Source organism: Anarhichas minor, unplaced genomic scaffold (genome assembly GCF_050575085.1).
Source record: "Anarhichas minor isolate MPS153535 unplaced genomic scaffold, ASM5057508v1 ptg000030l, whole genome shotgun sequence".
Taxonomy (NCBI): domain Eukaryota; kingdom Metazoa; phylum Chordata; class Actinopteri; order Perciformes; family Anarhichadidae; genus Anarhichas; species Anarhichas minor.
Genome location: NW_027466476.1, coordinates 10,792,246 through 10,807,687, shown reverse-complemented (window position 1 = coordinate 10,807,687; position 15,442 = coordinate 10,792,246). Strand labels below are relative to the sequence as shown.

General features: G+C 41.1%; 1 protein-coding gene across 1 annotated transcript; it reads right to left on the bottom strand.

Moving 5' to 3' along the window:
- Positions 1-494: 494 nt before the first annotated feature.
- Positions 495-13,847, bottom strand: LOC142964296 (kelch-like protein 10). Its single transcript, XM_076104558.1, has 6 exons — positions 13,696-13,847; positions 12,539-13,022; positions 11,592-12,224; positions 11,231-11,380; positions 10,744-11,073; positions 495-2,478 (listed from the first exon to the last, which is right to left on the bottom strand). The coding sequence occupies exons 1-6, from the start codon at positions 13,845-13,847 to the stop codon at positions 2,392-2,394; spliced, it is 1,836 nt and encodes a 611-aa protein (XP_075960673.1). The 3' UTR covers positions 495-2,391.
- Positions 13,848-15,442: the final 1,595 nt, after the last annotated feature.

Here is a 15,442-nt window from a genome sequence, read left to right as displayed (position 1 = left end):
CTCTAGAATGTTTTCATTTTTTCCCCTCTCAATATAAGTTGGCGTGACAGCGAGCAGCATGGATCAAGAGGAAAGTTGTAGCCTGGTGATATCCAAACGAACATCTGATAGTTGAGCACGACGTTCTGTTAGCGATTGCCACGTCACACATTTATATTTCTGTAGAAGCAAGAGTGAGGGGAGTCATAAAATTCTAGCAAATCTCCAAAAGATGCAGCAGGAAGGACAAGAATGGGAGAAAAGTAGACACACAAAAAGAGACGAAAATAGTCAGAATTTAAATGGGGAACTTGTGTTTGAGACTTAATTTGCATTTGTTCATGCTGATTCGTTTCTCTCCTTCTCAAATGTTTTTCACAAGACAGACTTTCAAAAGTAAGCCTACTGCTTCGGGCAGTAAGGCTTTGCTTTATGTTTTGATGCTTTTAATGTTTTTCTGTGAAGCACTTTGAATTGCCTTGTTGTTGAAATGTGCTATACAAATAAACCTTGCCTTGCCTTCCCTTACCTTGCATCAAGAGGAAGAACGTCCCACCCAAACTTCAACATCATCACTAAGATGTGTATCACTATGTGACATCTCAGTCAGGTCGTTTCCTTCAGTTATTTACTATTTTAGCAAAGTCAGTCTCTGTGTCAAGTTATGTTGTTAACATGTGCACTTTCCCCACTTGAGAAGGACCGATGAGTCTACCCGAAGGATTTCTAACTGGATTTCACTCAATGACCAAAAAACTTTTCTTTTTCCTCCTTTTATTTTGGTAGGTTCAGCATAGTAGTTTGTTCACTAAGCCACTTAGTGTAGCGTCGTGTAGTTTAGTTTAGGTAAAAAACCTTTAAATAGAAAAGAAACACAGAAAACAAAACCCATATTCAATATACAAATTAATGTAAACAGGCAAAGCATTTGTTATAGTTTGAGTAATAAAGCACCAGTGCCACATTATATAATCTAAACATGCCCTGCTATATTAACAAAAGTATAATTAGGACACCAAATGTTTTACATTTGAAATAGTTTTGTCCCCAAAAAAAGAATGAAATAATTCAGACTTCCATTTAGTGGATGTCCCACAGTGTCACATTACAGAAGAATCCTGTTGAACTTGATGTTGAATCAGTTTGATTATTGAACTGTAAATATGGATTGAAGAGGTTTAAACTGTGATTAGTTCAGCTGATATTCCAACAGTGCTAACCCTAGACTAACCTATTTCTATTGTGAAGTCTGAAGAGCTTTGCTAAAGTTAATTTAAAGTGTCAGGCAGTCAACTTATCCTTTTAAGAGATGAACACAAATATTTGTAATAAACTGTCATTGTAGGCAGACTAAATATTTTTTTCCCCATAAGAATAGAAAGGCTCTGGAGAGACGTTTATGGCGGCGTACTTGATCTCTTCTACACCATCTTTACCAACCTTGAGAGAGGAGGCCTTCTCAATCCCGACAACGAAATGCATCTCTCTGCTCTGCACTGGGAAGAATGGGATTAAACCTACGAGACAATGGTTGAAGAAAAATATGCATCACCACATTGTGTCTGTGAGTGTTACACACTAACAGATCTAGGTACTAGTTTACATAACTCATTCAACTGCTTTCATACTGTAATTCAATATTTTGGCTGGCCAAGCAAGACAACAAATGCTGCACGATTACTAAAGTGTACAGAGTGATATATTGATGTACAGTCTCCCTAGACCAATCCAAACCCAGTGTCAGTGCTACAAATAGCAGCAAGAATGTCTCTTTCAAAGTTACAGTAGTCTTTGTAATGTCCTGGAAGTTTCAGCTCCACCACGTTAATATCCAGCTGGTGTCTGGGAAGCACATTCCATCCGATCCAGAACTGCACGAGTTTCCCCAAGGATGCTTGGAGACGCTTCCAAAAAAGAAGAGTCAATATTTAGATAGATAGATAGATAGAAACTTTATTCATCCCCAGGGGGAAATTAGTTTGTAGCAGCAGCAATTTACAGAGTAAAATATTACGTATGGAAATGCACAATATATACAGTACAATAAAATAACACAGCAGATATTGAATTTGAAGAAATACAATAACAAAAAAGAAGATAAAATAGAATAAAAAATAAAAATGCACAGTATATACAATGAATTAGAATGGTATTAAATTAACAACTAGGTCAACTAAACAAACTGAACAGTAGTGCAAGGATCATGGTATTAAATTAACAACTAGGTATTTTCTTTAACTGCCGAGAAGGATTTTGTTACATCAATCATTAATGCGATTTTAAAATAATTATTTTACTGAATTTGTGCTTTGGGTTGTTAGTGTTGCTGAGAATTCATAGTTAAAAAGGAAAGTAGAGGAAGCACAACAGACTCAGATAAATAACCTGTGAGGAACTATTAAAAGTTTCTATTCATTTACCGGTCTCAATAAATGTGCGAAGGAATCCTGTGATTCGACATGTATCCTCCAAAGAGACATCACTGTCTTCATCCTCATCCTCTGTTGGCCACTTTATCTTCTCCAAGACCATCTGACGGATTCATTTTATACGATCAGGTAACACTTGTGTTTCCAAACAAACAAGAGAATAGAAAGCACAATAAACAGCAGAATAGAAAATGAGACAATTTCAATTGTTATGCCCTGATGGAATTGTAATTCCATCAGGGCATAGTTGTTATTTTAAAGAACCATACTGGAGGTTCTTGCATGGCAACACGTTTTTTAAATTGGTTTCCTTCCTTTTAGGCAGCAATTAGTGTCAGTTCATTTCTATGAAACTCAACTTGCAAGGACTTCAGGACAACCATGTTTGAGCAGTACTTGTTCATGCAGTGATGTGATGTAGGTTTAACTTAAAAAGAGATCAAATGCTGACTGTGATCATTTCAATGCAACACGTTTCAGATCTCACCAGGTTAATGTTTATTGTAATGAACTGAAACCAATGGCTGCCAGAGGGTAGAAAACACATGTCATTTCTGAGAAAGTAATTTGTGTGAGTGTTTTTGACTTAGCGTCATGGGGTCACTTACCTGTGGTGTGCACTGTACATCAGATGCTCTTGTAAAGAGGAGGGGAATTGTGTCTTTCCTCTCAGTTAGCAAAGGCCAGATCGGTGTCTCTTTTAACCCACTTCGTAACTGTTTCACTTGTTTTGAGGTTCTTCCAAGGACCTGCAAAACATTTGCATCACAACAGAAAAGCAAAGCAGCCTTACTAATCTTTAACTAATAGTCTAATTAGCATTACTTAATAAACTCATCAACAGCCATGTGTATGTCACAATAAAGACAAAATGTGAAAGACAAAATGTTGTCCTACATCAGAACTTCAACTCTGATTAGTCGGTCTGGTTTGTATGATCTGTTAAGTACAGATCAGAATACTCAAAGCATGGAGGAGCAGTTTGTCCTGCAGCCATCTTCTGTTGTCAGATGTGACTGCAGGCAAATCCCAGAACAGTGCCAACTCATTAATTAGGTTATTTTCTTCAGATGACAAATCTGCTGTACCCTCCAGCTAATAATGACAATTAGAATTAGAATAGATTAGAATTCCTGATTTCTCAAGACTTGCATAATATTCAGATTTGATACAACAAATAGGGAGAGGACAACTTGTCAATAACTATCAATCACGCGGTTGACAACACCCACTGGTCTCAAACCACATCCCAAATAATGTAATTTTGTATCCCTTTTAAACAGCATGTTGGGAACCTGTTAAAACTGTGTTTGCTCTAAAAACCCATTTTACATGATGACATCCGTCACTATAATTACATGTTTTAAAGAAATGTACTTACGTTTATGGTTTTAATATTGCTTCAGCACCCCCTACTGGTTTAAATTAGTAAATTATGTGATTGTGGTATTATAAATATCTGAGAAAAATTTCTGACATTAGGTATTACTTTTATTGTCCTTGCCCCGAATTTTTATCATTAAAATCTTACAGTAAAAATTTATTTTACCACTTTGATTGTCTCACGGATGTCAAGGTCAGCACAGTCCTTAATATCTATTATGGCTTCTTCTGGGGATCCACCAAAGAGCACATGCAGGATAGCTGGGCTGAGTCCTCCAAGGCATGGCCCACTATGGAGGAATGAATGACCAATCATTGGGCCAGCAAAAACAAAGAAGTCACTCTCCAAAAGGTAATGCCAAGTGGAGGGAATCAGATGATCTTGTTCCCCCTCAAAAAGAAGAGTTCCTCCTGGTACATCAATTAAAAGAGAAAAGTGAAAGAACATTGATAGTGCAGAATGTAAAGGACATAGATATTCAAACTTTCATACATAATTAGTAAGGAAATATCAATCAGCCACTGAATACTTTTGGTGATCCTGTAGAAACCTACAGGGCCACAGCAGCTGCGTCACATTTGTTTGTTTTTTAAGGTTTTAGGTATTCTCTGGGTAAGTAGAGACTGATCTGTGGTCAGCCTGGAACTGGTGCAAACCAAACACAGAGCCCGATAGCTGACAACCAGCCAGCAGCCAAAGTGAATATTCACTTACCAAAATTCATCTCAAAACCATACTGAAGTTTGGACATGATGCTTGCAAAGAAATGGCGAGTCACGCCATCACCAATTGCTGGATCTCCTGAAAAAGCAAAATACACAGTACAGACATCAGTTAAATGAATATATGATAATTTTTTATCTTTAGTTTTCCGTGTGTAACCAATTTACCCTCGAGTGTGCATGTCAAGGGGCAAGCCCACTCAGCATTAGCCCTCTTATAAAAAGAACGGTCCTCTGCACTGTCTCCAAGATCCATGGTAAGATAGAATGATTTTCCAGTTGCATGCTGGCTTAAAATGTCTTCTTTGAATCTCTTTGCTGCCTCACTAGGATTTGAAAGAATTTTCCAATCTAAAAAGAGTTTTTAAATTATTCCAATTAATACTGGATGAATTGATATGTAGAGAGCAACAATTTATTGCAATAAATGATGTAATGTTTAAATGATGTAACACACCTGGGAAGCCTCTCTCCTCAGTGGGATCTAGGTCAACTATCTCAGGAGCAGCCACATGTCCCTGAGGTGGCACGCAGTAGTTTGTGTTGCTGGCCCTTGTTGTCTCACTTGTAGTCTTGTCAACATGCTCACAAATCTACCTTCACTTCGGGGGGCACTTTCTGTGGTCACCACAATTTCTACCCCACCACTGTTCTGTGATGATCTTGGGTAAAGAGAAGCACGTTTTGTTATTGGGGCCAGTATATTTTATATTACACATTCACAAAAACACTGCAACTAGAAAAGAATGGTCATATAAATAGAATAGAATAAATCCATTCAAATTCAACTTTCCCTCAAGACCAATATTCAGGATCATACAGGATCATCCACATTCAAAATGCTTTACATCTTTTGGCAGACTCCAGAGCCGAATGCTTAATGTCTGATGTACGACTACTGGAGTGCTTGACAAATGTGACGTTTTAGTTCTGTAGAGCGATACCTCACGCACTCATCACTGTGAGCCTTGATTCTTGTAAGAGGGAACTCCTCTCCACACATTTCTGAGGTGGTCCAACTAGCTCATTACTGCATTCTGGTTGACATGCCTGTAAACAAGATCATTTTACAATTTAACACAAGCTATACTTATGTAAATGTTCAAACTCTTGCCATTTTCATATGGGAACACCAATTTAAAAGCGAGGATCTTACAGGGGTCCAGATTCAGGTTTCTTTGGAGTGGTTGGATGAAAATTGTAGCGTGACCAATCTGTGTTTGTGGATCTTCCAAATGTCTCACATGGTAACCCTCATTGGGACATGGTATGAGGATCAGTTGGCGACCGTGTTGTTCCAGAGATTTTGAGCAACTCAAATCCTCCCCTTGTCTGAGTGTTTGATATGCCTCTAAAATAAACTATCTAAAGTCATCTGGATCTGTATGACTACCTGAAAATAGAAGATAATAATACAAACAACCGATCTAACTTGAAATATAATAACGTTTAATGTTTTTGAAAGGTAGCTTAATTCAAGAAAAATATGTCTGTCCATCATGATGCCTGACTTACCTTGGGATGTAAGACGTGTTTCCCCTCGTCCTGCAGCAGCAAGTCCATCTCTGGCATATCGGTTTGTCCTCAATACAACAGAAGGAGTGAGTGTACGAATGAAGTTGTGCACGCGCAGCAACAATTCGCCTCCAATGTATGGACCAAACGGTCTTGAAACCTCGGCTAGAATCAAGTGAAGAGGATAAGCATAATCAGAGAATAAGGACGTTGCAGAAGAAACATGTTGGCTAACGATATCATCGCACACTTTACAGGAATGTGATCTGACGCACAGCATGAATAAATAAATCACTCATCACCGGCGATAGTAATTTAGTCTACACAAGGGAGCATGGAAAACATCCCGCAGCAGGTCTGTCAGCGGCCGCCTGGTCGAAGCCATGAGTGCTGCTAGCTAGTTTTTTGACGTCGTCTGCAGGGATGATTTGCTAGGAATCGGTTGCTTCTGTCTTGCTCCCCTACTCGACCAATCCTGCTTAAGAATGAGGTTCGGACCGCCTACCTTATAACATACGGACACAGAAATACAGAAATAAATAAATAAAGGAACACAGAAATGTAGAAATAGATGTATTTATTTACGTCCTGTTTAGGTATCAACTTTCATTTATTCATTACAGCATTTATTTAGTATTTTATTTATTCATTTCAGCATTTAATTAGTTCTGTATTTATTCATTTCTGTATTTATACATTGGAAGGAGTCTTCTAAATGGGACAGCCTCGTCGCAGCCGCGGTGACGATGGAACGGCATGACGTCACAAAGAGATGATAGGCACAATAATTTGTCCAGATCAAAGGCAGAGAAACTCTATACCTAACCCAGACTTCACTTCACTTCACTTCTCCAAACTTCTGACATTACAGTCATTGACTTACAATAAGTGTATTCAACATCGGTTTAAGAGAACAACTAGTCACCAGAAGTCATAAGTGCATCTCCTTTCTTCAAACAAGCATCTAAGAGCATAAACCCGAGTTTTGAGGACTGTTATTGAGGACTTTCAAGAGACACCAGTACAATGGAAGGAGGAAAGATAAATATGGATCAGGCACAAATTAATGAATTTAGGGAACGTCAAAGGGTGAATCACCAGGACAATTATGTCATGTTGGTCAGAATTAATGACCTTGAGCAGCAGCTAAAGTGGGCTAAGCAAGACAATGATGTCAAGTCGGTCAAAATCAATGACCTTGAGCAGCATCTGAAGGAGGCTAAGCATGACAATAATGTCATGTTGGTCCAAATGAATGACCTTAAGCGGCATAATGATGTCAAGTCGGTCACAATTAATGACCTTGAGCAGGATCTAAAGGGGGCTCAGCATGACAATGATGTCATGTTGGTCCAAATTAATAACCTTGAGCGGCGTAATGATGTCAAGTCAGTCAAAATCAACGACCTTGAGCAGGATCTAAAGGGGGCTCAGCATGACAATGATGTCATGTTGGTCCAAATGAATGACCTTAAGCGGCGTAATGATGTCAAGTCGGTCAAAATCAATGACCTTGAGCAGGATCTAAAGGGGGCTCAGCATGACAATGATGTCATGTTGGTCCAAATGAATGACCTTGTGCGGCGTAATGATGTCAAGTCGATCAAAATTAATGACCTTGAGCAGGATCTAAAGGGGGCTCAGCATGACAATGATGTCATGTTGGTCCAAATTAATAACCTTGAGCGGCGTAATGATGTCAAGTCAGTCAAAATCAACGACCTTGAGCAGGATCTAAAGGGGGCTCAGCATGACAATGATGTCATGTTGGTCCAAATGAATGACCTTAAGCGGCGTAATGATGTCAAGTCGGTCAAAATCAATGACCTTGAGCAGGATCTAAAGGGGGCTCAGCATGACAATGATGTCATGTTGGTCCAAATGAATGACCTTGTGCGGCGTAATGATGTCAAGTCGGTCAAAATTAATGACCTTGAGCAGGATCTAAAGGGGGCTCAGCATGACAATGATGTCATGTTGGTCCAAATGAATGACCTTGTGCGGCGTAATGATGTCAAGTCGGTCAAAATTAATGACCTTGAGCAGGATCTAAAGGGGGCTCAGCATGACAATGATGTCATGTTGGTCCAAATGAATGACCTTGTGCGGCGTAATGATGTCAAGTCGGTCAAAATTAATGACCTTGAGCAGGATCTAAAGGGGGCTCAGCATGACAATGATGTCATGTTGGTCCAAATTAATAACCTTGAGCGGCGTAATGATGTCAAGTCAGTCAAAATCAACGACCTTGAGCAGGATCTAAAGGGGGCTCAGCATGACAATGATGTCATGTTGGTCCAAATGAATGACCTTGTGCAGCGTAATGATGTCAAGTCGGTCAAAATTAATGACCTTGAGCAGGATCTAAAGGGGGCTCAGCATGACAATGATGTCATGTTGGTCCAAATGAATGACCTTAAGCGGCGTAATGATGTCAAGTCGGTCAAAATCAATGACCTTGAGCAGGATCTAAAGGGGGCTCAGCATGACAATGATGTCATGTTGGTCCAAATGAATGACCTTGTGCGGCGTAATGATGTCAAGTCGGTCAAAATTAATGACCTTGAGCAGGATCTAAAGGGGGCTCAGCATGACAATGATGTCATGTTGGTCCAAATGAATGACCTTGTGCGGCGTAATGATGTCAAGTCGGTCAAAATTAATGACCTTGAGCAGGATCTAAAGGGGGCTCAGCATGACAATGATGTCATGTTGGTCCAAATTAATGACCTTGAGCGGTGTAATGATGTCAAGTCGGTCAAAATCAATGACCTTGAGCAGGATCTAAAGGGGGCTCAGCATGACAATGATGTCATGTTGGTCCAAATGAATGACCTTGTGCGGCGTAATGATGTCAAGTCGGTCAAAATCAATGACCTTGAGCAGGATCTAAAGGGGGCTCAGCATGACAATGATGTCATGTTGGTCCAAATTAATGACCTTAAGCGGCGTAATGATGTCAAGTCGGTCAAAATCAATGACCTTGAGCAGGATCTAAAGGGGGCTCAGCATGACAATGATGTCATGTTGGTCCAAATGAATGACCTTGTGCGGCGTAATGATGTCAAGTCGGTCAAAATCAATGACCTTGAGCAGGATCTAAAGGGGGCTCAGCATGACAATGATGTCATGTTGGTCCAAATGAATGACCTTAAGCGGCGTAATGATGTCAAGTCGGTCAAAATGAATGACCTTGAGCAGGATCTAAAGCAGGCTCAGCATGACAATGATGTCATGTTGGTCAAAACGAATGACCTTGAGCAAGATCTAAAGGGGGCACAGCATGACAATGATGTCATCTTGGTCCAAATTAATGAACTTGAGCAGCGTCTAAAGGGGGCTCAGCATGACAATGATGGCAAGTCTGAAGGTAGCGTCTTGCCGGCTCCAGCTGCTGAGACTCAGACCAGACGGTGGTTTCGCTGTGCCAAAGGTCTACTGAAAGCAGTATTGTTTGTTGGTGTCGCTGTCGCTGGAGTGGGAATAGCGAGCACTTTAATGTCTCAGATTGGAGCGTGCAACCTGTAAAGGCCCATATGATGATTAGCACAAAGATAACATGTTGTGAGTGTGATGCCCACCAATGTGTTGTCACATGTGTGTTATGTATTTTGTTTTCATGCACAGCCAATATGTTTAAAACATTAAGACTGCAACGTTGGAGACCTCAGTTTGTTTCCTCTTTCGAGCCAACGTTGGTTCTCTTATGATGTGGTTATTATTGTGACCATGACACTGAATATCTGAGCACATGAACAAAGTCCTCATTCCAACCCAAACCAGGATATGTTCTTTAATCTTAACCAAGTTGTGTTCATGCCCACATCTAACCAAACCTCTACCTTGGCGTCCTCACATCATAAAGATGATCCAACAGTGATTTGTGATGGTTGTAGAAGGCGATGATAAATGATGTCCCCCTGGTTATAGTGGCTTCAGATCAGAAAATGGGTCGTCCTGGGGGAAGACCAACAACATATTATGGCGTTTAATTTGAAGGACTTTTTGCAAAGACCAACATCAAAATGATGCTTGGATTTTGTGTTGTTCACTATAGTGTACATTATAAATATGTCCGTTCCACACAACGTGATAACATAAAAACAAAAACTGTCCCATTTGTAAAAGAAGATCCTCAAAAGACTTTCCACACGTGAACTTTCCACTGAAGGAACTGGCTGACTCATTTGCTGAGAGACAGAAAACTGGATCATCTGAGACAGAAAAAGGAGAGAAGAAGGTGGAGGTGGTGTGTAGTAAACATGGAGAAGAGACTAAACTGTTCTGTGAGGATGAAGAGAGAGTTGTGTGTCCTGTCTGTGAGTTTTCTCTCCACCAGAGTTACACGATGGTTCCTATAGAACAAGCAGTCAGTGCAACCAGCTAAACTTTTTCAAGCTGTGCCAAGCGAGTAGGAGAAATACGGTGGCCGATGTGAAAACCTGAACGCGCGAAACACAACAATTTGTATTTGTCGTATTAATGCGTGGGTGTGTCTGCAGTGTGTGTGTCTGCAGGTGGAACACAGCACCCCCCTCACAGAACATAAAACTTAGAAGTTGCACAAACTGAAAAGTTAAAAGAAAATCTCTGGAGGAGTACAATGCACAAGAAATATTTATTTCCTTATTTTATGTTTTATGTCTTGCCAGGTGGATGATGGCACTACGGCACTGTTCAGGAGTGTTATGAAGAGTCTTCAGTCCACAAACACGTCATCCAAACTGACAATTGACACGGAGTCACGGGGTAAAACGTAGTCGGCCATGTTGGGGAGCCCGGACAACACACAGCAGCTCATTCCTTTGTCGAAGGTATCAAAGTAACAAGCCTTCATCCACTCGCCAGTTGTTCTGTTGTAGTACTCGACTTCACTGCAGGTGCCGTGGTTACAGCCCCCAACCACATAAATCTGGTCGTTGAGCACTTCGATACCGAAGTTCCTGCGGGCAGCCAACATATGGGACACTTGCTGCCAGGTGTCGCTCCTAGGGTTGTAGACCTCTGCGCTGCTCAGACTGACGGAGCCATCAGAGCCGCCAACCTTTTGGGAGGAAAATTGAAAATGAGAGACGTTTGAATTGAGATTTAACCAAAGAATTCTTCGCCAAAAGAGAGCGCTCATCTGAGTCTAAAAACAACCGCTGACCAAATCTCTTCATACGCCACACAGTTAGAGTGTCACTGTTTCATGTACTTACTGCGTAGACTTGGTCTGCATATGCAACGATGCCCAGTCCACTGCGCTGGCAGGTCATTTGGCTGATCATTGTCCACTGGTTGGTCTCTGGGCTGTAAAATTCAGCCGTTTGCAGGAAGTCGCTCCCATTGAAACCGCCACAAATGTAAATCTGGGGAGAATCGGAGGACCTTTAGTCTGACAGTACTCTCTGGCCAGTTACTTCAACACAGCCTCAAACAGAAACACTAATTGCGTAACTTGAACTTGAAATTTGGTTATTTTTACAACATCGCAGTCTCGTTTCAAACAGGTAAAAAATCAAATTGTTCCCGTCACCATCGTACTGTTACTCTTGAATTACTCTAGTTCACTTCACCTACCTTGTTGTGGAGTGTCGTGCTGCTGGCGTCGCACCTATTCTCGTGCATCGGCGCGATGAGACTCCACTGGTTGGTCTCGGGCCTGTAGCGCTCTGCGGTGCTGAGTCGTGAGTACCCGTCAAAACCTCCCATGGCGTAGATGCACTCGCCTAGCACAGCGACGCTCACGTAGCATCGGCGGTGGTGCATGGGTGCCGCATCGTGCCAGGTGCGCGTGCTCACGTCGAACCTGCGCACGCTGTTTAAACGGTCGAACATGTTGAAGCCGCCGACGCAGTAGATGCTCCCGTTGAGGACGGCGGTGCCGTGGTAGGCGCGAGGACCCTCGTCTTGGTCTGTCACCTGCATCCAGAGGTCGGTGCTGACGTCGTACGACTGGATGCTATTCATTGGATTCATGCTGATGCTGTTGTGGCTGCTGCAGCCCCCAATGGCCAACAGGATGGCGTTAGGCAGGCGAGGGCGGGCGAGAGGGTTGCCGAGATGCCCCACAGAGGGTCTGAACAGTGTAATGTATTGTTGGGCTTTATTGACCGCCCTAACCATTTCCAGGCACTCAGCGTTGTTTTCCACCAGCTCATTGTACATCACGTGAAACCTCACGTAGATCCTACACATCAACACCAGTCGCACCTACACAGAGAAAAACAGGACACAATCTTTCAATTGAACTCAATGGCCTGTACTCGAGTCCAGTGTCCAGACCTCTGTTGCTTTTCTATAATCATTTTAACTGTGACTCATATTCACATTTTTATTCTTGAATATTCAATGTCCATGTGCCTTCTGTCTGAACACAAGCTTAATGAACTAGACTTGGTCTTGGTTCTGACTTTAATTTGACTAAGGTGGTTTAATTGATTGCCGCTGCAATTTAGGATCACACCTTCAGCCAAATGCTGAAGATGCAAGTCTAAACTAAATCTGGTGACAGAAGGTTAACATACCTTAGACAAGAGCACTGCGAGGTGTGCTTTTCGCTCTTCAGGTTCGTGGGCGATCCAGCGAAGGATGGCCTCGAACACCGCGCTCTCTTCGCTCACATTGAGGTCGTCTCTACCGAGGATGTCGGCGAGTTGCTGCACAGAGAGCTGTGGGAACTCTTCGGACAAAACCACCTCCTCAAAATGGTCAACGATGAAGTGGTAGGCCTTGAGCCGCAGCTCGGGGGACAAGCAGGTGTCGGTGACCTGAAAGATGCCGATGCAGTTCTCTGGGCAGAGCTGCTCGCCGAGGAAGTCGCAGCAAGTTTGCACCACGCCCATGACGTTGAGCTGATCGGCTGCCAGTAGCAGCTCCTGCACGTTTTCCTCCGTCACGGAGACCAAGCCGGTGTACGCAAACTCAATGATGAGCTGCATCATGTCCGGAGACAGGCCGGGTATGTGGAAGACCTTTTTGTCTGGAGGTGACCAGCGACTCCAGAGAGCTCTGTGGGTCAGGATGGACACACAGCAGAGGATTGGAAACAGACTTCAGATTTTCATTCTCATTGTCTCATTGATAACAATGATACAGTTTTTAAGTAAGCATTCACAAAATCAACATACTACACCATTTTGCATTAAGTAAACCGTCGGACATCATTCCGAGTGTAAGTAGCAGTAAGAATGTCACTGTCAAATAAATGTCACAAATATGTAATTCTACATTTTGTATGCTATTTTTGTTTTTGTTCTTTTGTGATCTCTCTGGCGCTGTTTCACCACCATCTACAATTCATCTCAGGTTTTGAGCAGCAGTGAACAGCTTCTTCCTTCAATTTGTGTGTCGAATTAACCAAAGTGTTTGTAATGACTTTTTTTTGTTGCATTAAATGAATTTAGTCACTTTTCTGAACACACAAACTACTCAATGCTACTAATCAATAGTAATCTGCTTAAAAGCAGATTACTATGGACCTGAGAGACTATTGTAGCTGATATATTATATCTTCTCCTCTTTGTAAAACTTGTTTTTTTCACAAATGATCCATGAACGTATGTAATTCATCACATATCGTGATTAGTCTCTCAGACTTCATCATTAACTATTACTTTCTGCTCATTTAAAGGATATACATTCACAGCATATATATATATATAGTATCAGATAGCCAACTCACAGGAAGTACGTGCTGCATCTACACAGGATGATCCTGTGGATTTCAAATGTTACGTCCTCGACTTTGATGACTGCGTCGCAAAGTTTTCCCTCCAGATGGAGAGAATTAAACACTGAGCTTGACATGTGTGAAGATTCGATCCAGTCGCCCATCTTGATTTTCTGAGTATGAGAGCTTTATGGTCGATGACTTGTCTCAAGGGTCTCAACAGGTCTTTTGAGTCAAAAGATAGACAGTGACCACACATCATGATGGGTTTCTAGAATTCTTCTAGAATGGAATCCTGGACCTATGACATCACTGATGAACTGACATCCTCCAATTCAACCTGTAGACCATACGATTGACATACAAGCATAATGTTATGCAGTATTTATTGCTGTAACTTAGTTTTCTTTTTGCGTTTTACATGTAGCCTACATCAATCTGACAGTGGTGTTTCACCAAAGTGGCAAAAACATTATAAATGTTGCTCTGTTTTGCATATAATCCACACTGTAAACAGTGTCATTTTGCTTTTGACAGAAGCCATTTGCACTGAATGGTGCACATTATGTTTTCTGCTGTTTTGTTTGTATATATGTTTGGTTACACGTGTCGCAGGGCACTTTTATAAATAAAATACCTTTTTGATATCTGAACAAAGTCTCTCGTGTCTGCCTCCTACCACTTCAGAAGCCACTCTTGTTGTATTTCTTATTTCAATCACAAGATGGTGCCATCATATTTAAAGCACAAACATGTGACAAGTTAATGCAGGTAATACATGTTATGGTTTGATCACCAGTGATGTGATTATATTATAGGATGCCTTGTTATGTGTGAACATGTTTTTGGAAATGTATAAAAAGTTGTTTGTAACTTAGACTTCTTCCTTCTGACTTACTAAAAAACACTCCTCCTCTGGGTGTGTTTGTGTGTATGTGTGTGTGTGTGAGAGAGAGAGGAAGAGAGAGAGTGTACTGTAGCATTGTATTTGCCATCTGGTGGCTGTATTGTTACAGTGCAAGTCAAAAGTTGCAAAGAAAGACAATACAGAGATTTCAAAGCCTGTCAAATTATTTTAATCAATATTAATATTTGCACAAAGAAATGTCCAACACCAGCAGAATGACTTAGTGGATCTTATTGATCCATGACAAAATGGAACAAATAACCTATTGTTTGTGCATTTTATTTTTCCAGCTCAGGGAAAATGTTCATTGTTTTGCGTCATTTTCTTTTTTTGAATCATGATGAAAGTAGCATTGAATTGATTACATGTAATAACAAATTAATACATACAAATAATTAATTTCTACATTTATGAACACAATGTACAAGAAGAAAAATAACAAAGGATTGTCACCGGCCACTGTTTTTTATTCCAAATAAGTTACAAACAAACCCCTAGTATAGTAGTGTACTTAGTACCAAAACAACGTAGGTTTTGCCCAAGATCTGTTACAGGTCCCAGCATGAATGGGCCTGATCACAGATTTTGTGCCTGAGAAAAACAGGAAATAAATGAAACAGGCAAACGCTGTGGCTTCTCGCTTCAGTGTCCTCTCAAGCTATGAGAAGACGCTGAACGCGCACCTACAAATCTCTGGTCGCGAGGCAGATCGACAGCGCTCCACTGCCACCTACTGGGCTAGATAAAAATACACTTCTAAAGGAAGTTTAATTATGATAGGCAAATCACAGAAATTCGTTCAAATATGAATCTAATAACAAAAATGTGACCATACATTTTGTGTGCGTCACA